The sequence below is a fragment of the Panulirus ornatus genome, chromosome 68 (assembly GCF_036320965.1).
Source record: "Panulirus ornatus isolate Po-2019 chromosome 68, ASM3632096v1, whole genome shotgun sequence".
NCBI classification, from domain to species: Eukaryota; Metazoa; Arthropoda; class Malacostraca; order Decapoda; family Palinuridae; genus Panulirus; species Panulirus ornatus.
Window position 1 is genome coordinate 13,986,981 of NC_092291.1, and position 23,632 is coordinate 14,010,612.

Genomic DNA, 23,632 nt, shown 5'->3' on the forward strand with positions numbered 1-23,632 from the left:
TTTGCTGCTGTTGGAGGTGTTGTTGGTAGTGGAGGGCAAAAATGATGGTTGTGTTGGCGCTCGCAATGGTAGCGTTGGTGCAGGCCAAGGTGGCGGACATGGGGACTGACACAGGTCATGGTACCTTTGGTGTAGGCCAAGGTGGTGATGGTGCTTGGTGAAGGGAGGAATGGTTACGTTTCATTGCAGGCCGTGATAGTGAAGCAGGTCAAAGAGATGTATGTGGTGATGGAGGCGAAGGCTGTTGTGATAATAAAGTAGGTCATGCTGTTGCGGGTGATGGTGTAAGCTAGGGTGTTATGTAGGTGTAGGCCATAGTGATACAGCCCATGGTGGCGGTGATGGTGAGACAGGCCATGATGGTGAATGATGTTGACGCAGGCCATGGTGATGAGGATAAGGTCGTGGTGGTAGTGATGTTGCTGGGCGTGGTGGTGATACAGACCAAGGTGGTGATACAGACCAAGGTGGTGATACAGACCAAGGTGTTGACACGGACCAAGGTGGTGATACAGACCAATGTGTTAACACATACCAAGGTGGTGATACAGACTCAGGTGGTAATACAGACCAAGGTGCAAACACAGACCAAGGTGGTGATACAGACCAAGGTGGTAATACAGACCAAGGTGGTGATACAGACCATGGTGGTGATACAGACCAAAGTGTTGACACAGACCAAGGTGGTGATACAGATCAAGGTGGTGATACAGACCAAGGTGGTAATACAGACTAAGGTGTTGACACAGACCATGGTGGTGATACAGACCAGGGTGGTGATACAGACCATGGAGGTGAGATAAGATTCGAGGTGACAATGACAGCGAATTCCATGATGGTGGCATTGGTGTTAGTGGAGGCTCTGGTGTTCACACAAGGTGTCAGTGGTGATAATGGAGGTGTTGGGTCACACAGGTCGTGGTGTGGATAGTAAACCACCAACTTGCCTGTCAAGTAGCCTACTTTCCATCTCTCTCAGTATGTGTGTTGCAGCTTCTCACTTTCTCTTTCTTACGTAACCTGTGTTTAGATTCTCATGTCACACACACCATCATTCTTTCGTGTCGTGTTAAGGTCAGCCTCTCTCTCTCTCTCTCTCTCTCTCTCTCTCTCTCTCTCTCTCTCTCTCTCTCTCTCTCTCTCTCTCTCTCTCTCTCTCACACACATTATTTGGCATCATGATGTGCTTATCCTTTTCTTTCTTACGTTTATATTGCTATTTTATTGGTATCCTTTAGATATATGTATTTTTTTCATTCATTGATTTTTTATTACGTGTTGTTTGATTTATTGATTATTTTCAAAGATATCTACCCACCTATCCATCTGTATGTTTCTCATAACACACTTACACACACACACACATGTATGTATATATATATATATATATATATATATATATATATATATATATATATATATATATATATATATATATATATATATATATATGTATATATATATATATATATATATATATATATATATATATATATACATATATATACATCTTATTTGGATATATAATATAGTAATATGTATAAGGATTATATATATATATTTAATATTTATAGATATATTTTTTCATACAATGCACTAGGGTGTTTGTACGCATTGCGATAGGTAAGACAGAGACTGAACTAATTGGGTAAAGAAGGTACTTGAAGCTTTTCGATCGTACATCTAGAAAAGTCAAACTGGATTGGTGGATGGATTTCAGGTAAGGGCGCTCCCTTTTGTGCTTTTGTAGCGCATGGATTACATGGTTGTTGTCACTACAGTGGGCATCTGGTTGCGAATGAATACTGTATATGCTTTTACAAAGGCAACATGTTTATTGTGATAGAGGGTCTGAATGACGTTCCACAGTAAATTGTTATCAAGGTAGATCTAGTATACCATATAGAGGCTACTTAGAGAAGTAGGTGTGACCATGTGAGTATATCAATGTGGGGAATGAACGTTACAATGGTAAAGTGTACGGCAAGCTTATTATTGGAAATGTCTTGGTTGATGTAACTATTTAGAATTAACTTATGGTTAAAAATTTGGATGTTTCATACATTGGATTGGATGGTAAGATGGTAGAACGTCCTGGTAGATTATAGTATAATATGGTCTCTTGTGAGACCAGTGTTTATGAAGTATGAGTAAAGGTTTAACGAGGATGTAGATGAGCGTTACTTCTGAAAGCAAACGAGATGGTTCCGGATGAATGTGGTTTTTCGCGGGGTGTGAGTCTCCATGGTGCTTGTAGAAGAGGGGTTTTGTTATAGTCACTCTAAACGTGAAAGTGTGCTGAGAACGTGCCTTTTCGCTGTAGAGCTTGGACCCGTAATGTAGAACCTGTTCTTGCACTAGTGACAGCCTAGCCGGTGACCTGTGAAACTCGAGCATGCTCGTGAAGAGTATAGTAATCGTCCGCAAGAGAAGTTGTATAATGGGATCCTGGCAAGCGTTTCAGCTACAGGTGGTGGTAGGTGATGATTGGAGGTGCAGTTTGTATGATTGAACACCTTGGAGAAGTGGTTTAGAACGACCTGGTTTTCACTGATCTCGAAGGGTGAACATGGAAGCGGAAGTGGATCATAGGGTGGGGGAGGGGGCGAAAATTTTGGGAGCCTTGAAAAATGTGTGGAAGTCGAGAACATTATCTCGGAAAGCAAAAATGGTATGTTTGAGGGAATAGTGGTTCCAACAATGCTGTATGGTTGCGAGGCGTGGGCTATGGATAGAGATGTGCGCAGGAGGATGGATGTGCTGGAAATGAGATGTTTGAGGACAATGTGTGGTGTGAGGTGGTTTGATCGAGTAAGTAACGTAAGGGTAAGAGAGATGTGTGGAAATAAAAAGAGCGTGGTCGAGAGAGCAGAAGAGGGGTGTTTTGAAATGGTTTGGGCACATGGAGAGAATGAGTGAGGAGAGATTGACCAAGAGGATATATGTGTCGGAGGTGGAGGGAACGAGGAGAAGAGGGAGACCAAATTGGAGGTGGAAAGATGGAGTGAAAAAGATTTTGTGTGATCGGGGCCTGAACATGCAGGAGGGTGAAAGGAGGGCAAGAAATAGAGTGAATTGGAGTCATGTGGTATACAGGGGTTGACGTGCTGTCAGTGGATTGAAGCAAGGCATGTGAAGCGTCTGGGGTAAACCATGGAAAGCTGTGTAGGTATGTATATTTGCGTGTCTGGATGTGTGTATGTACATGTGTATGGGGGGGGGGGGGGTTGGGCCATTTCTTTCGTCTGTTTCCTTGCGCTACCTCGCAAACGCGGGAGACAGCGACAAAGTATAAAAAAAAAAAAAAAAAAAAAAAAAAATATATATATATATATCTTTCTTTCTTTCTTTCAAACTATTCGCCATTTCCCGCATTAGCGAGGTAGCGTTAAGAACAGAGGACTGGGCCTTTGAGGGAATACCCTCACCTGGCCCAATTCTCTGTTCCTTCTTTTGAAAAAAAAAAAAAAAAAAAATAGACTCCTTCTAGTCCTAAGCGGCGGAAGGGTTCCTTCTCTCTCTTACTACTGTGGTTCACTTCATCTTCTTCATTTCGAAGATAGATCTTATATATATATATATATATATATATATATATATATATATATATATATATATATATATATATATATATATATATATATATATATACTTTTTTCATACATATTCACTTTCCCGCATTAGCGAGGTAGCGTTAAGAACAGACGACTGAACCTAAGAGGGAAAATCCTCACTTGGCTCCTTTCTCTGTTCCGTCTTCTAGAAAAGTAAAACTGAAGGGGAGGATTTCCAGGCCCTCGCGCCCTCCCCTTTTGGTCGCCTTTTACGACCCGCATGGAATACATGGCGTTCGTTTGTCACTTCACATGAGCATCTGTTTTACGTGTAATTAACTGTATATTGTCTTTTTTTATCGCAACATTTTATTTGTGATAGAGGGGTCCCATGAATGACGTTCCATCACCATGATAATTGTACCAAGGTAGACGTACCATTACCATGATAGACGCACCATTAAAGAAGTAAGTGTACCATGATGGATATATCATGTTAGATGTAACGTTACAATGGTAAATGTACCGTGGCAAGCTTACCTTTATCATGGTAAATGTACCATGGTAGATGATAACATCTTAGATGTAACACTGCTATGGTTAATGTGTTTCATGATATTCATACTATGGTGTTCACATCATGGTAGACGTCCCATGGTAGATTATCTCAGTAACCACTTGTGTCCTCTTGTATGACCAGTGTTTCATGAACTGTATGAGTAAAGCGTACACCTGGGCCTGTAGAACGCGTACCTTTTCCCTGTAACACACGAAGCTATTCCGGTAGAACGCGTGCTCTTTTTTTTCCCCCATAACGTGACTTTGTGCCTGTAGAACGCGCGGTTTTTTTTTCTCTCTCCCTCTAACTTGAAAACTTGTGCTTGATGAACGCGTGCCTTTTCCCCTGTAGACGCTGACCCGTAACTGTAGAACCCGAGCTTGCACCTACAGTGACACACCCCTGTACCTGTGAAACTCGAGCCAGTACCTCTAGAACGCAGCCAGCCAGTATCCCGTCCCCAGAGACGGTTCGTATATCTAGGGGTCCTCGTGCCTCCGTTCAGCCTCAGGTGGCTGGTAAACTGATGGACTGAGTTGACAGTCAGATGCTTCCTTTATTGACCCCTTGAGCACGGAAGGACGACCCTGGTTCTTTCACCTGATCTCGAAGGGTGAAATGTGCCATCTAGGTATGATGGTGCTCTGTGTGTGTGTGTGTGTGTGAAGTTCTTTGAGATATGCAAATTCCTTTGTATTTTTTTTTACGTTTTTCTCCGCTTTTGCTGCGCGTCCTCCGAGACACGCCATCAGAGTACGGTGTGAAGAGTGCGCCTCTCCGCCTCGTCTCGCATGTTCACTTTCGGCGCCTTCGTGTTTATAATGGAGCCTTGCGCGAGCATGGTATTTTGGCAACGTCCTCTTCTTCTTCTCTTCCTCCTCCTCCTCCTCCTTCTTCGTCTTCTCCTTCTGCAGGAGACAGTCTGTAGCTACATGTCTTGTCATCACCCGTGAGGCCAGGAGAGAGACTTGTCTGTGGATGGACCCAGCAGTAATTGGGTTGTACTGTAAAGCATGGTACGGCGGGAGTCCAACACTGCTTGCTTGTCAGTCTCTTAGTTTGGTTGTTTGTGAGTACGTCTGTGTGTGTGTGTGTGTGTGTGTGTGTGTGTGTGTGTGTGTGTGTATCAGGGAAGCAGACTTCACTCTACTCATATTTTTACATAAGTTCACACATGATTATTATTATAAAATTCCAGTAATTCATTTTTTCCTCTCTTTCTTCCTTAGTTATTCCTCTTCCACACACACACACACACACACACACACACACACACACACATACTTCAACGTTTTCAATAACCGAGATTCAGTTCAGAGTCTCGTAAGTTCGGGATAGGTGAGGTGCGGAGGAGCTGGTACTTCGGGGTGGCCAGGGGCAGGAATTCCAGTGCTGGTGCCCCGAGCCTCCGGGGCTGGAGGTGTATACTTTAGCTTCCTCCTCGTCTGTCAGCACCATCGCCACCACGAACTTAAACATACATGGCAGAATTCCATGACCGAGGAAACGTAAAGCATATATATATATATATATATATATATATATATATATATATATATATATATATATATATATATATATATATATCAGCTTGCAATTTAAGACGGTGTATTCAGTCAGGAAAACTTTACCTATAGTATTTCTTCAACAGGATTTTTGTCGGATTTTCAGAGGAAAATTCCTCATCTTCCCTTCAATTCATTTCTTCTGAACGTCGCATTGAAAGCAGTCGTGTTGAAGTGGAAATTCTGTAAATCATAACGAAGACGCAATGGTTACGGTCAGCCGGAAGCGATATTATGTGTTTTGGTGACACGAAGGTATTTTTATATTCATTGATATGTATTAGTCAGTCAATTCGCACTGACTAGCACTGTCTTTAACTTCGCTGAGGTGGAAAGATTTATAGTAAAGCTCTTGTGTTTTCAGCAGCATTTCTGTTGTAACCCAAGCAACGGTAGGAGACGACGGATCACTTGACAGCGACAGATAAACAGCGGATATAGCTATGAACTCATCCTCTTCCTGTTTACTGCACGTATCGACACACCAAACCACTTGCCAACACGTCTTGAACAGCGTGTCACAGTTGGGTAACAGCCATTCACTCTCCAAAAGCTCTCATGACCTTTTCTTCTTCTTCTTCTTCTTCTTCTTCTTCTTCTTCTTCTTCTTCTTCTTCTCCGTCTATATTCTTTCGACTTATGCTTAACTCCGTAAGTATACGTAGCAGAAATATGGTCTGGCTGTGTGAAGAACCACCTTTCGACGAAGGGAGACTCCGGCGGTCGAGACCAACTGGTTCTTTCGAGACTCAAAATCCTGGTTGTAAAAGCCTACAACATTTCACTATGTGGACTGAAGACTGACATCAGATGCCAGACTAGGGTGCGTCTATGACTCTCACAACACATGGAGATGGCAAAGATTTTTGAGGGCATGGATTTCATTATTACGTATCAAAGCCTTTTGAGGTTGATGTGTATGTTATACAGTACAGACCTTCATAAAGGTACTGGTACTGCATAAGCTTCTTGTAGGCACGGTGGGAAGACCTCGTGAAATCTACTTCCTGCTGAGGAAGGTATTTGATAGATCATGACCAGAGAGACAGACAGACAGAGACAGAGAGAAATACTTGAGCACTTGTGAATGGTATTTGTCACCCCTGTACTTGAGAAAGATTGTAATAAATGTGATGTGAATTATCGTCCTGTTAGCCTCGACTTCCAATAATACCAGCTTAGAAAATGATAGACTATTACTAGACAGATTTTTTTTTTTGAAAGATTTGAAATGGATAACAGGGAGTCAACATAGCGGCTCTAACTATACAACCTATCTTACAAATTCTAAAATTTTTGATATATATATATATATATATATATATATATATATATATATATATATATATATATATATATATATATATATATATATATATATGCATAAAACATACACATGTATATATTTATGTAGGTTACCTGTCATCCATTTCCGACGTCGCCCCGCCCTACAGGAAACAGCACAAATGAGTGAAAGGAAAGAAAAAAAATGAAACATACATTCATTTCCTCCCCCAACACCCAATAGCAACCCCCTCTGTCAGTGAGGTAACGCCAGGAAACACGAGGAAAGGTCACATCCGCTCATGTCCGCAAATCGTGTTGTCATGTGCAATACTCTAGTCTGAACTAGGCTTGACTTCGAAAGTCACAAAACTGGGCCGACCGTACAGAATTATGAAGCAGATGATATTAAAGAAGGATGTAAATCTAAGATAAGCGTTGTTGCACAAAAACCATACGGTATACTCAGTGTTCCTTGCAAGAAACGTTCGTTTTTAAAAGGTAAGACACCACATTAACCGCATCTCGGAGTACGCTGTGAGGCTTTCGTCTCCACGTTATCAAAAAGAGCATAATAGTTTTAAGAGAGGCCGCAAAGAGGTTATTATACCACGACTTTAAGATACAAGCTTTTGCTAGGAAAGGGAACTACGTGTTGATTAAATACCATGAACGTAGAAACTCTATAACCAGCACCAAAAAGGTCTTATTTCCCGCGCCGTTTACAGGAAATTATTTGTCTTGACAAACACGGCGGTGGAGAAAATAAATGGAATAATTTTACTACCACGGTTGCAGAAAAGCTAAACAATAAACTCGTTTAAAAAGAACGCATAAGGTTATTTAAAAGTGTATGAGTTATGCAGCAGAAGTAATAAAAGACCAGGCCTTGTAGTAAGTAGGTTGGTAACAGCGTAGCAGTCTTGCCTCAGTGTGATAGCCTAACCCCCTCATCGCTCACTTCGTGGGGTATAGGAATATCGTTTAACCGCTCGCCTGTGATGAGGCAGGAGGAACACGTCACACCTCGTATCACTGCACAGCGCTGTTGGTCTCCACTGCGTCACACATTGCTGGCTGGCCTGTCTGGGAGTGACCCAGAGCAGCGCTTAGTCATTTCTCGAAGGCTTTTCTTAAGGGTTATAGCTAGCACTCGCTCATCATTCCTCGCAGGTTTTAAATTTATTTAGGGGAAAGATATTGAAGTCTCTCTATCTGTCTTGCCTGGGTTTTTAGATATTTCATATATTTCTATTATTTTTGTTAGGTTTTTCATATATCGGGTATTTTGTAAATGTAATTACTCATTTCTCTCAGGTGCAGTTCCTTATAATGTTTTCTTTAACTTCTTGTGTCTGTTGCCATGCATGAATCATACGGTATTTCTTTGTCCTTTGCATAGTGGAGGTTCCTCCTGTCTTTCATGTTACATTTCTTCAGTTTTTATTCGTCAAGTGTTTCTGAACTCTCTCCTCCTAGTGTGATGTCAGCTTCCTTAATATAGTTGCTCTACAAGACAACTGTATTCATTATTGGTTATTTGATGTACAGAGAGAGAGAGAGAGAGAGAGAGAGAGAGAGAGAGAGAGAGAGAGAGAGAGAGAGAGAGAGAGAGAGAGAGAGAGAGAGAGAGAGATTGTTCCAGCAACATCTACCCCTCCACTCCCTAGCTTCAAAATGGCGTTGCATGGAGCGCCCCCCACCCCTGCCGGCCCGCCCCTCTGGCTGAGCTATGGAAGGGTCGTCGCACCTCCTCCGGATCTAGTCACCCGGCACCACCAGCACACCTCCCTAGCCTCGCCACCACCTGAAAACAGCCATAACTTCATCGAACGGGAAATTGGACCAGCCATCGTGATCTAGACGTAGATCCGCTTGGATTAGAAAGGCATAACTAACCTTTTAAGAAGAGAAAAGATGAAAGTTAGTGTCGTTAGATATGAATGAATATAGGTAACTTAACGTACGACAAAAGAGAAGCAGCGTAGATACGTTTCTCTTGTAAGGCGAGGCGAGGTGGGTAGAGAGTGACAAGGTTACGTCATTATCGGAGCGTGAATGGGGAAAAGAGATCTTGTGTGGAGACGAAGCTGACATCAAAAGCCCTTCCTTTGTTGCCATCATCATCATCCTAATTTTGCCAGGTACGCCCCATCGACAACGACCTCGTCCCCGGGGACATATCTCTTGCAGAAACTCCCTTTACCCAACACGACCTCCAGTTGTCAATGTTATGAAACACTTAACCCACAAGTGTGTGTCGAGTGCCAAAGTAAACAAGAGGGTGTCGGTGTTCGTTTGGTATGAGTGCGAGGATGTGTACGGCCTTAACCCATCGCCCCTGCCAGTGTTGAAGCGTCTCGCTGGCTTAGATAAAGTGAGTCTCTCGGATTATTTCATCGTCGTGAGAGCGAGGTGAGACGAGCTGCCCGGGAAGAGACTACGCTTAAGCCGAAATCAGCCGCGTGACCCCACCTCCCCACCGCCGCCGATGAGACCTGCTGCGCGGTGACCTGCGTCACACTAGGAAGACCTTTTCCTGGCAGGGCATTCCAGCCTAGTGGACTGGATAAACTTACGGCCCTCCACTGGGAATAACACGTTCTCAGCTGAAGATGCAGCACAAGCTTGACAGTAAGGCTTAAGCCAGATACCTGGACTGCCATCACAGCTGAACAAGAAAACACAGCTTGGGTCCTGCAGAATACAAAATCACCCAATATATAATTGTAAGTAGTAGCAAAGAGGAACCAGTCACGCAATGATAGCTACGACCATATGGTTAGTTAGCGAGTTAGCGGCAGACCCCATGGGTGGTGTTGGAGCCAGGGATCCACCTGTGTATGGAATGAGCGAGTAAGGATTTAGAAATATCTTGAGCACCTAACTTTTTCGTTTCCTCCTCGATTAACTGTTGTAAAATGGTGTTGGTAGTCGATAGGCTTAAAGCTGAGATAACCAGCCAAATCGACCACCTTCACTAACCACGGCTGTCGTGGTATGTATGGCAGACGCCTGGTATGATACCAACAATTAAGGCATAACAGATGGAACTGTTGTCCAACGTGGCTTAAAACACAGCAGCGACACCCAAACAGCTTTTTCCAGTGTGGAGATACTGATTATTGAGGCAGAGGGAACGCGACTTACAAAAAAGGACTGCAACCAGGTACTGGACGACTGACCTTGGTGAGTCGGAGGAACTGTTGCAGGAAGTAAACACTGGGAAGCAGTCGACCCTGATGACGTGAGTCGACACATCTTCGGGAGGTTTGCAAATGACTTCTCATCTCAAACCATTACAGTCTCTCTTTTTTTTCTTTTCTTTTCTTTCTTGCCTGCAGACGTGGACACACCAGTCACATTCTTACCTGGACGCGTGAAAACACCTGCTGCAAGAGACATAAGCGAATTAAATTTGTCTCTGTACACAAGAGAAAAGAAGAGAAAAAAAGAGAGTGAGGACGATTATTACGTCTGTCTGTGGTCGGGTATAACGCCTAGGTTGACTGCCTTTGTATGAGTCAGTAAGACGCACTTTTGATTCAGGAACTCAAGGTCAGCAGACAGTCTGAGGACCTAAGGATATATGTTCTTGACAACAGAACGAACGCTCACTGTCGCGCATTTTTCAATACATTACTTGTGCTTGAACTGTATCCATCATCATAAGAGCCTCACAGAGACGTCAGGGTGTGTAAGTAGTGTAGTGGATTCCTTCACCGCTGGGGTTTTGACTCTCGGTGTACAACTGTCTGTGTACTTATGTACTCATCGGCCCTTCGGAGACGAGACGTCAGACTGTGTCATTAACGCGGGGGTCGGTATTTTTGCTGCATCATAGATCGCCTCTCGATATTTCTTAGACCTGCTCTCTATATGCACGAATCTACACGTCCTTCCACCAGCTGGGGAAGATGGTGGGAGGCCGCGCCGTGGCAAAGCAGAAGTCGGAGCGCGCCAAACCACTGTGTCATTGCTGGCGAATATGTCATTGGAAAAGACGCAGGCGGAGGTGGTATCACTTTACGCCAAGGTCGTTACTGTGATGTAGAAGTGTGATTATAATGCACCATTTGCATCCCTGAATACATGTCTGTGTTATTTGTGGGGCTGAGGTCTGGCTGGGGGATCGGGTGCCATCTGGATGAGCACGGATGGGTTACCGCTTAGCAAATTGGGTTTTCTTGGAGGTCCAGATGTTCTTCATGAAGATCCAGAAGGTGTTCGTTGAGGTTGTGAGGTTCTTCATAGAGGTTTAGAAGGTCGTTGAGATCCAGTAGGTCTTGTCTGAGGTTCTGACGTTTTCCTAGAGGTCCTGAGGTTCGTTTTGTAGAGGTCGTAAATGTCATCGCAGGGGCGCAGAAGGTCTTTGTTGGGGTCCTTTAGTTCTTCTTGATGAGCCATTCATCTTTCACGACTATGCCATCCCACGGACTGTTTTTCCATGCTCCTTTTTTAATCATGCCTTCACACCACATAGCCCTTCTGACATCTTCATTGTGTCAGTCCAACTTCCTACTGTACTACACAAACGACCCATCTCTACTGCTCTTATTCTTTTCCTGACTTCAATCAAGTTGGGTTTCACAACCATGCATCATGGGATGCGTTCTCCTTCCTGAAGGCTTATCACACATTTATTTTCTGTTTCTGTACATATACTAGCGGTACCGACGTATCCCCCAAATTTTTCACTCTTTGCATAACTTGACCATCACTGTTGGCTTTCCCACTAATCAAGCTTTACTCCCAGACATTTGATCTCATCCACAACTTCAAAAGTTCTTACACCAAACAAAATGATCTTACGGACAGGTTTACCTTCCTTCTAGATATCTAGCGTCTTGCTTTTTTCTTTTTTTTCATTCGCATTCAGCTTCCAGCGACCTCCTCCCACACACATCAACGATCCGGCCTACGATTCTTTCCCAACTCTTCCTCCTCCTCCTCCTGATTCGTCATCCGCTCTCCACTGCGGCAACTGCCACTCTGGTTCTCCATGGTTCTGAACCTACACCACGATCACCCAACGTTGTTCTCCTCTCACGCAAAGATTCTTCGGGGGAAAAAAAAAGAAATCAAAAGAACGTCAAGATACCACAGTGATATCAGACAACCTTGACGTACTCCCACGCATTCAGGTCAAGCCACTCACTCTATACCCTCTTCTTCAACTGACAACACTCTCTCTACTACCAGAACCAGTGCACATGATAGCATTCAACACTCTTCCGTACACAGTACATAAAGTCTTATACTACATTAAGTCACTTACTATGATTCTCCTATTTTCAGCTTCTCCGTTCATTACTTTGATTTGAAATGGGGAAAATATAGCGAAAAGCGGTCCATAGAATATCTGAAAAGTTACATTCCAACGTATGAAAGGTTCGTTATTAAAGATATAACACCTTCAGTAAGACAGTGTAACCCTTGATTACGGCGTAATCACCATACATAATGGCATGGTCTTTGACATGAACATTAATCAGGTCAAAGGTTGAATATACCAGTACCTGATTATCATCTAACATTCCATTGGTGCTGTCACAACTGTGTTTCATTATGTTATCTCAAAAACGGGAAAGATTGTCGAGTTATTTGTCAGAAGGAAAAAGAATACATAGATAACATCTTATTATTGTGGTCATTCTGTAACAATGATAATAAATAGGTAACGCAGACGAATGATCAAATTATACAATTAATCAGTTATATATTTCCATGGCTTGTCTGATCATCCACACGAAGCACGATCGAGATGACCTTTGATGTTATTCAATTAAACCACAGAAAATGAATGGAGAATTAGTGACTGAGACGTGTTAATGGTGCATTTGTAAAAGACTTCAACTTGTCCACACCGAGTGTTACCGGCTCATAGAGATTCAGGCAATTATCAGAATTCATGAGCGCATATATTACACAGGTTTTAGTGAGCGACATTCCTGCGACCCGATACCATTTTGTTTTTACTGTGACGTTTGGGGTTCTCTAGGTGTCTTTTCGTAAGGGCGCGAGGATGTCTTTTCGTGAGGGGTGTCGGACGTCTTTCGTAAGGGTGCCTGACTTTCTTTCGTGATGATGAGATTTTTCTTTTTATTTTTTACGTGAAGAAAAGAAGAAAAAAAGAAGTTGCCATAAGTCCTCTTTTATCCTTACCTGGTCTGTCCTTTATCACCTGATTCGTTAAATACTGAAATAAAAACAAAGTACAGTGTTCCTGTATCCCCTTTTATCACTGTATGATTGCATCACTGGACCTGTAATATACGTCCATTTTTTCCCCCCCACCAGAACCTGGTGTCCTCACCAGAGGAGAGCCGAGGATGAAAAAAAAAAACATTAATTACAAATCCAACACCGGTTTCTGTACGACCTCATCCCAAACTTGTTCGGGAAATATCTGCATGTTGAACACGATTTTTGATAGCAACCTACAAGGAAAAACTTTGTGCATATCTGATAAGTTGTTAACTATATATATATATATATATATATATATATATATATATATACATATATATATATATATATATATATGTATGTGTGTGTATGTGTGTATGTGTGTGTATGTGTGTGTGTGTGTGTGTGTGTGTGTGTGTGTGTGTGTGTGTGGTAAAAGTTCCACCTTTGATGGTTTTTGGGTTTTTCTTGCCTTCCTGAGGTTATGCCGCTCCAGCAGCTGAAGGTGTATGGGTTTATAATGGTAGGAGAAACATTTAATCAGACTCGTGGGTTTTTCCGCTGTTTCTGGACGAGGATTTGTGGATACCTGATGTTAGTGTAGACAGTGTGTACATAGATATTGGTTCTGTACAGGGAAGGTAGACGTGCGATGCCCAGAGTCTCCGTCAATCGACTCAGTGGTTCGAAGTTTCGAAATCATTTCTGAGCAGACGTGAGAAAACATTGATTCAGCTCTGTTTGGTTATTGCTGACCTGAAGTGCGAGAGATTTGTTGTGTACCCCAAAAGCTGTTTATGTGCTCTCTATATCCACTGTAAATTTACCTAACGTCCTTTTAATTTTAACGTTTGCCTCTGAACCACATATATATATTTTTGTAATCGTTTCCTCTCTTGTTTGTGACTACAGATACCCATGTCCCTGCTTCATTATAGAGTACGCTGAGCCTTACGTAACATTTATCTGCATCATGGTCACAAAGGTCCATTGTGTGTGTGTGTGTGTGTGTGTGTGTGTGTGTGTGTGTGTGTGTTTTCTTGAAGTGCTTATGGAACTCTTGTGGATGCTCTTCATTTTCCTTATCTGAGTTTATCCCAAGTGTGTTATCAAGCTCTTCGAGAAAAGGCCACGCGATTAGAATGTTAGACTTCGTGTGTGATCACCGCAAGAATTACCATCTCAGGATTGTTTTCATCTGTGGCAGAGCGCATCAAGGGAATTAAGTGTGTATTCCACCGAACTCGATCAGGTTCGAAGTGTGGGTTGCGTCTGCATGTAGAAGTAGCTTCATCCAGTCTTAACTGTAATGTCCTCGGTAGAGATGATGAAATATAATCAATGCCGCAATTTATTCGATAATTGGCGGGAGTACAGGATTGAACAGGTACCAGAACACCACCTTCGAAACGCCACAGTTGAGAACTGTGATGATACAATCCTGCGTTTGCCTGAAGTAGATCAGGTGATGAGGGAGTGAACCTGTTGCTCTGCCTTGGCTGGAAGGAATACACGGAGGAGAAATTGGTTGCCTGGACGCCTGTGAGGAGTGGTGGAATTGGTGGTAATAACGGTTGACCTGGTGCTGCTTGATGAGCCTTGGATAAGGCCGCTAGAGATAGTCGGGGGGAGGCGGTGTGGCGAGGGAGGTAGTGGGAGGCGAAGAGTTGATGATGGGTGTGTAGGGAGTCTCAAAGGCAGGTCGTGGTGTCAGGTGGGTTGAGGGAAAGAAATAGTGGGGCAGATGGTGGCGATGGTGCCAGGTGGTGGTGGTGGTGGTGGGAGGGGAAAAGGAAGTGCTGGGGTTGGGTGGTGGTGGTGGTATGGGTGTTGGAGCAGGTGGTGGTGGTGATGGTGGTGGTGGAGGAAGAGGTCACCATCTGGGACCTGCAGCGGCCGCACTGGGCCGCCCGCCACTTGTCGCTAGAAATGAGACAGATCAAATAACTGTTATTACTGTGCTCTCCCTCAGTGTTCACCGCCAGCCACCCTCCTCCTCCTCCTGTTCCTCCTGCCCCTGTTCTGGACGCTGTTGCCGTTACTGCTGCGGCTGTTACTGCTGTTACTGTAGCGGCTACTGGCGTTACTGCTGTTACTGTAGCGGCTACTGGCATTACTGATGTTACTGTGGCCGTTACTACTGTTATTGTAGCTCCTCTGTTGTTACTGTTGCTGCTCCTCTGTTGTTGATGCTGCCGCTGTTGCTACTGTTACTCCCGCTCCTGTTGTTGCTACTGAGTGTGGTTAAGGGATGTGGAAGGTGTTACCGGTGACTCGTTTTTTTAGATGAATTTTTTTATTTGGTAGATGGCATTGCTGTTTTTGTTTCTGGTGTTGCTGTTCATGTCGAGGTCCAGGAATTTTTACTTTTTTTATATGGTCCAAAAATTTGTTTTGTATTTTTCTTCATCTAGATGATCAATATGTTTCCAAAGTATCTTACATTCTTTTTTTTTTTTACCCTATACGTTGGATATTTTTTATTTCGATATTAGAAAACTGTCCTCCATACTGTGGGTGGAAGTTATATAGAGATGCACGGTAGACAAACTCCTGGGGATCAACAGTCTTTGGATGTGGCCGACGAGGAGGAAAGAATGTGACGTTGTTAGATCCACACACACACACACACACACACACACACACACACACACACACACACACACACACACACACACACACACAACCTTAGGGCCCCATAACCAGGGGTTCCTATACCTTCAAGCTTGCGCTACGTTCAGCACCAGGGACGGGGTGGACCCCTTTGAAGCAAGAAGTTCTTTAACGAGACTCTCTTCCGTCAGATAAGGATGACACCGCTTCGTCAAAAGGGCGACTTTTCCCTCGCAGGTTTAACCTCAAGCAGGCAGAGTCCGGTAACACCTGTGTCTTGAGCACTCGCTGCTCCACCTCTGAATACAGAATGGCGTATTTTCAACAGACCTTACGTCTAGACAGCCATGAACTTCCACTGGGAGATTTCACAAGTGGTGGGGAGACGTTCAGATTTCCCAGTGGGTTTTTTGTTACACTGGGGTAAGGGGAAAAAAAAAGGGAAGATCAGGTGTTCACTGGACCTCTCCCTGTTATCCTACTGCCCTCGCAATAGAATGATATTTGTGATATAAGTCAATGGTGTGAGCGACCTTATAGGACCGCTCTTTGTCAGTCTTGTAAGCTTAGCTGTTTTTACACTCTGACGTAGGTGTTGTAGGCTTAGCTGTCTTTAAACGTGACGTAGGGGTTGTAAGCTTAACTGTCATTACACTTAGGTGTTGTAAGTGTAGCTGTCATTATACGTGACGTTCGTGTTGTATTACAGCTTAGCTGTCATTGCATGTATTACAGCTTAGCTGTCATTACATGTAACGTCTTGCAAGCTTAGCTGTCATTACACGTAAAAAGTCTTTTATAAGCTTAGTTGTCATTACACATAACGAGGGTTCTGTAAGCTTATCTGTCAGTACACGGAACAAGGGTTCTATAAGCTAAGCTCTCATAACATGCAATATGGGTTATGGAAGCTTAGCTGTCATTAAGCAGTGCAAGCGTTTTGTAATCTTAGCTCTTATGACACGTCACCAGAGGTCTCCTTACAAGGGCTAGGCTTCCCTTCTAAGCCCGTAACCCCTTGACCACGACAGTACAACACTCGGGCATGATGGCCTGGCCTTTGACCTTGCCCAGCTCCCAGGGGCAGTCCCTCCCCGCATAACCCCTGATGGAAGGCTTGAGAGCAGGCCGTCCATACCCCGAGGACAGTCTCAGCATGACTGGTGTGAGGAGGTGGGTGGGTAGTGCTACCCCCTTGCTCTCCTCTCCCCTCCCACCGCTCCTCCTCCTCTCACATCCCCCTCACGATCCTGATGTGATGACTCAACTCAAACTGCCTTCCTCCTCTTCCTTAAGGAACTTCCAGCGTCTCTTAGTTCTTCGGCAGCGTCACGTCCCGCCTGCTTGGATGTCAGATCTGGACGGGATATTCCAAGAAGACGGACTTATACCCCCTGCTGCAGTTTAGCGCTCCCCCCAAACCCATTTTTGTCTTTCATAAGTTATTGAGGTTTTAACTCTGAAAAACCTTGTTTTTTCTCGTTTCACCTATTTTTTTTTATTGAAGAATTTCACTAACTTCTTATTTCCTTTGATGGTTCAATGATTCCACCACCCAACGAATTTAGCGTCATATAGAGATAGCCTCTATGTAGCCTAGCCACTCAAGAGCTTATCCTCTATGTAGCCTAGCCACTCAAGAGCTTATCCTCTATGTAGCCTAGCCACTCCGAGCCCAGCCTCTAAGTAGCGTAGCTTCTCAGTAGCCCACGAAGCTTATTCCAATAATGTTTGGTATTTAAGTACTTTCTTCATGCGACTTTATTTGTGGAGATACCGACTTTTCGCACAAAGTTGTTACACTTCTTGAGGAATGTCCATATTTACCGTGGGTGTGGATCAAAGCGAGAGAAAAAAATTCTGAAAAAATTATGGCCATCCGGGATCACGTGATGAGAGCTGTTTCTCGTGTTGAAAATATGAGGTTGAAAAAAGCGATCCCCGAAGAAATTATTTACATAAAAAACCTTAACACACCTTATCTTATCTACCGTAATAAAAAAAATCCCAGCAGCAATCTTCAGTGGAGTTAAAGGGCGTTAAATGAAAAGAACACGGGGTCGCGATTTCCCTAACCTAATTGTGGTATGTTCCAACACCGCATCTGATTCGTATAGCAGTCGTTAATCTTTTATCGTCAGTTTTACTAATTTTCTTTGTGAGTCAACAAAATAAATTAACCTTACAAAAATTAAGGGAAATAGTGATTCAATTTTTGTAACCAGAAGAATAACCTCACAGATATCTTAAATCTTTTATATGTAGATAGTTGTCACTCACAGAGTTTGATTTATAGTCTTGGAACATTAGTGGAACAAAACAAAGAAGAGGAAAAGGTCAGGTCACCTGGATTCCCTGAACCTAGTCTCATTTTTCGTCGAAGTTCTGTGTTGTTATTTTGTCTGTTGTCACAACTTTGGCCGCTTCGCGATGATTATAACAACATCAACAGGAAAAGACGGGAAGCTGCTCATGAAGTGGAGCAAGGAAGGTAAATACTGAACCAAAATTTTCGTCGGGACTCCGTTTTCTATGAATCATGAATTAGAAATACTCATTACTAAGTATGTTAGGCAAAGAACCAAGGAGAGAGGTGAATTTAGGATAGTGCGAAGTGAAAATAGTGGGTCATTGTAAAGCCAAATTACCGGACGTTGATTTACGATGAGTGTTTTACGCATCCGGAAACTTGGTTTGTTTTTATTTCCTTTCCACACAATCATTGTAGTCTGGTGCACTGCATGCGTCATGTTACCTCGATTTTCAGTTGATAAAACCAGCACGTAAAAGGTTTCCCATATGTTGCGGATAGTTTTGTTTGCTAGGCTTCTTTTATCCTGGTATTTCGGCTGCCGCATGAGTAGTTGCTTTTATGATTTTGTTAAAGACGCTGTGCCTTTTTAGCTGTTTTTGTCCCACTTTTTTGGGTTGTCATGCAGTCAGTCTTGCTTTGAAAATGCTATTTTGAGCTACCAGACTCCTTATGATTTAGGGAAGGCAACTTTTAGCGTCAGACCATTTTGTAATAAGATAATTTTGAATCATTTGAATTGATTTTTTTTTCGTCGGGACGCAGCAAATTTTTTTGAAATGATGTGTGTTGTGTGTGTGAGTTTGCACACTAGTTGTGTTTTACGGGGAGAAAGTTTTCCACTCGTGTTGCCCCGTTTCCTTAACCTTGTGTATGTGTACCATATCTTTATTCATACGTATGAACACACACACACACACCCTAGCTTATACCAAGTACCCATTCTGAGTATGTGTGTGTGTGTGTGTGTGTGTGTGAATTTGACATAGAATCATTCTAAAACGACGAACCCGATGCGAAGCAGAATCATTCTAAAACTCCTGACCAGGGTATGACGTGTTCTGAAATCCCAAACACAATGAGAAGCAAAATCATTCGCAAACAGCCATACCTGATGTAAAACAGTGACCCTGAAATCCAAATACAATGTGAAGCAGAATTTTTCTGAAACATCCGAACCCGGTAGCCATTGAAGCAGAACTATTCTGAAACATGAACCTAGTGTGAAGGAGAACTACTATTCGGAAACATCCGAACATTGTGAAGAAAGATGGACTCGCGAAAACTATGTGAAGCAGATTTATTTTCAAGCAACTGAAAACGAAAAACTAGACATTTTCGTAATAGAATTATTTGCTGGATACATTCGCTGTTTTTCTGGGAGATAGGCTCTACAGTAATACATAAATTCTTATTTTGACATTTCAGTTATTTGTTAGACGGCATGACGTGAGATTTGCTTGCGTTTTGCTACATATTTATAGAAGATAACTGATAGTGTTGATATTTTCCATATTATCAGCATCAGCATTTTTAGCAATGTTAATATTTATGGTATTTACATTTTTACATAACTATTATTGTTGCTGTTTTTATTGTTGATTCACACCATTAAGAAAGTTTTATTGTTTATTATTATTATTATTATTATTATTATTATTATTATCATTATTATTATTTTTATTAGTATTATTGATATTATTATTGTTAGTAGTAGAAGCAATTTGTAGTATCATTTTGCTGTTTTCTTCTGGCCCATTTATTATTATTGTTCTATTTCCTTTTTTCTTCCTACTCAAAAATTAGTGATTCGTTTGATGTGAAAATTTCCGAAGTGATTAGTCATAACCCACTACCCCACCCCACCCCCTTTTTTTCTTGCGTTTTTTATATTATTATTATTATTTTTCTTGGGTCATTTTGTAAGAGGAACTCCGTATCCATATGATCCAGAGACTTGGTGTCAGAAGGTAGATCATCCCAAGTAGTCCTGCACCTTCATATATATATATATATTTTCATTGTTAATTCGAGGTTTATATTTCGTAAGGGTTTTATTGGGGTCAGAGGTAAAAGAACTCGAGATTCGTCGCATTTCTCCATGTCTCGCTGACTTGAACCAGCAACAGCCGCTCAACCAGAACCAGTTTTTCCGTCCTCCCGCTCTGGTCCTTAAGAGCTAACTTTCCAATTGCTCTGGTCCATAGGGTCGACCTTGCGTCTCCCCGCTCTTGGTTCACAGATCATGGTATAGGCCTTGTGGTACCTGATGTTACTATCTTGTCTCTAAGGTAGACGTCTGTGCTCACTGCCGGCTACAGTCATGGATAATATAATTATCAATTATTATTATTATTATTATTATTATTATTATTATTATTATTATTATTATTATTATTATAGTTTTGCTAGCATAAATAGTCTGCCAAGTCCTCTTCAGCCCCGTTTTCCTTCACCAGGTCAAAATGGGTCGGCGGAAGGTCACCACCAGGCTGCCCCCGCCGCTTCTGCTGGGGCAGCTGCTGGTGCTCTTGCTGGGGGAACCCCGCGGAATCGTGGCCCCAGCTGCTCCACCATCACTACCCCAACCGTCGCCCCGGCCTGACCTCCTGGCCCTAACACAGGATTACTGGCACTGGAAAACCCAGGATTCCCCGCAGTTCGCTACCCGGGTGAGGACCAGAGAAGGTGTCCTGGGAGAGGGGTAGAGTGTAAAGTGTGTAGGGTCTTTAACAACACCAAACACTAAACTTAGATTTTTTTTTTATGGCAAAAACTAATCTTTGACATTTTCTTTGACAGTAGGAAAACCTAAACTTTGAAAGTCACTTGATGGGTTAGAAAATGAACTTTGAAAGCTGTTTTAGAACGACAAAAATAATCCTTGAAGGTTTTTTTTTTTTTGTGAAAACTAAACTAAAAACGCCACTCAAGGAGGAATTTTAGATAGTTTTTTTTTTTAATTTTAATTTGGCCAGCTCTGATTTACATTTGTAGGTCTGCTGATGTCAAGTAAGTTGATATGTTAAGGATGCTACTGATCAAGAGAGGAAACAAGAGAGTAGAAAGATGAATTACTTGCGGTGGGAAGAGAGAGAGAGAGAAAAAAAAAGTAGATTATAAGCTAATCTGCCTGAGTGTTTGAAACTGGATTTTGAATGAAATATTCTCAAAGTATGAAGCCAGCAGAAATGTTTAGCAGCTGAAATTTAGTCATCTTTTTGTTTAGGGCTATGTTTATGATTGAATTATGTCTTTATGTGGAAAGTATGTATATGAAACCCCCAATTTCATTTCTCCTGTGCAAGGTGGCCTGGATGCCTTCCCCCATTTTTAAGATTAGTGATATATAGTGTTACTTTGTCAGTGTCATATACACTTAAGGAAAGGCAAAAAGTGTCTTAAACTCATTGAAAACATAGCAAAAAGTGCTCTCTGCTGACAAGGAGAACAGTAGAAGACTGTATCCTGATGCCGAAGTGGCACGAAATGTTGTACGCTGAATAAACAGAGTCAGTAGCGAATTCAAGAAAAAATAATGCGGAAAATACCAAGTTTTGTTTAAATGGGTCGGGAAAATCCATTGCATGACTACTGAAGTTGTGGATTTCCTGCGTAAGGAAATATTTGTTCGTGTGAATTCCAGTCACGTTTTCAGCTTTGTCTTAGACTCGCGTCATCTTCCATCAGCTGCTGGAAAAACTCAATCGCATTGAATAGAGTGTTGTACGAGAGACACAAGCGGTGTTGAAATATCGAGGGTCGACATTGGTAGAAACATCATATGTCATTCTCATGTTTCCATACAGTTTATTTGAAAAATATTGCACAGCGCATTGACTTGTGACCAATCGATAGTCTCAAATATTTATTGTATTATTACACATATATCATGGTTCTTATTTATCTTAACGTAAATTAGAACATTTGTTTAGAGAGCCACCATAAATTTGTTTCGAAAAATCAAAGCTCATTACAGAATTGTAAAATACTTGAGTTAGCTGAATATAAGTTTTCATCATTATTAAATTGATATTAGATTTTTTTTTTTAGTATGTTCATAGCGTTATTTTAGTTATATATGTGAAATTCAAGTCCAATAAGACGGAAAAACGTTTCCTCCGTAAACCCGGATCATGTGTCATAGTAACGGACTGGACGACTTATATTTACCCTTATTTCCTTTAAATTTCTCTTTATTTTCGAATATGTTTGTTACCGAGATTTGTCGCTAGAAGCCCTGAATGTGCCCACCAAACTTCATCTCAGACTGCCCCACCCACCCATACGGGCGTGGTAGCCGGACATACCATGAAATATGCTTAAACTCTATTCTCTATATAAAATTTAATGCTTATGTGGTTTTAATGATTTTTATGTTCGTTTTTCAATTGCTTTATTGACTGTGTGTGTTTGGTTTTGATTTATTTTTATTTGTAGTATAAGTATGACTATTTGTAGTATGAGTATGACTTTATTTATAGTATAAGTATGACTTTATTCATAGTATGACTATTTGTAGTATGAGTATGACTTTATTTATAGTATAAGTATGACTTTATTCATAGTATGACTATTTGTAGTATGAGTATGACTTTATTTATAGTATAGGTATGACTTTATTCATAGTATGACTATTTGTAGTATGAGTATGACTTTATAGTTATAAGTATGACTTTATTCATAGTATGACTATTTGTAGTATTAATATGACTATTTGTAGTATAAGTATGACTTTATTTGTGGTATAAGTATGACTTTATTTGTAGTATAAGTATGACATTATATTATGTACATTTTTGTCTTTAACTGGTTACGCTGAGCCAGAATTTAGTCACTGTAGACATTTGTTTTCGGTCGTAGTATACCTTCACATGAAACTTTTCTGTGAAAAAATGCTTAGGCAGACTAAGCTTAATGTAATTCCGCCCAAACTCTCCATCTTGACTCTCTCTCAAATCCTCATTGCCTTTTTCTCGAACTCCCCTGAACTCCGCTGTGTTTAACCTGACTCTCCATAAAATCATTCACTCACCTTAACTCTCCTTGACTGTAACTAAGGACCAAAACTTTTTGCTTGGTTTAGGTTAACTGTGTGCCGATTTTTCTGACTATTACGTTGTTTTTTATTGGACTACAGGTGGGCATCAACGACAACACGGCTGGTCGTCTAGACAGCTACAGCATGGAACACTACGAAAAACGAAAGGTGAGTTCCCTAAGCTAAATGTGTCGTTTTTGAGTCGATGGTGAAGTTCTGTAATTTTTGTGAGTAATAGTTGTGTTTTTTGCTGAAATTTGAAATATGTGGCGTAGGGTGAGCTACAGTGTCTCTTTTTTATGTCTAATAACTGTCGTTTTTGTTCCTTATGCAAGATAGGTTTAACCTAGAACTTTATAGTACAGCAGGCAACATAGTTAACTGTCTCTTAGGAACAGTCCCTTCTAGTTTTTAGTGTATCAGCTCACTTGACAGGAATTACAGTTCATAGAGTGGCAGAAGGGAGACACACACACTCCTTCAGGAACAAGTTCTACTATAGTGGAGACTTTATGG

At 41.8% G+C, this 23,632-nt stretch overlaps 1 protein-coding gene across 3 annotated transcripts in view; it reads left to right on the top strand.

Moving 5' to 3' along the window:
* Positions 1-23,632, top strand: part of LOC139747378 (uncharacterized) — a 74,269-nt gene that overhangs the window by 25,446 nt on the left and 25,191 nt on the right. For all 3 annotated transcript variants that reach the window (XM_071659628.1, XM_071659629.1, XM_071659630.1), the window contains exons 3-4: positions 20,535-20,747; positions 23,216-23,284. In XM_071659628.1, coding sequence (XP_071515729.1) covers positions 20,541-20,747; positions 23,216-23,284 — 276 coding nt within the window. In that variant the 5' untranslated portion in view covers positions 20,535-20,540. The remainder of the gene's footprint in view (positions 1-20,534; positions 20,748-23,215; positions 23,285-23,632) is intronic.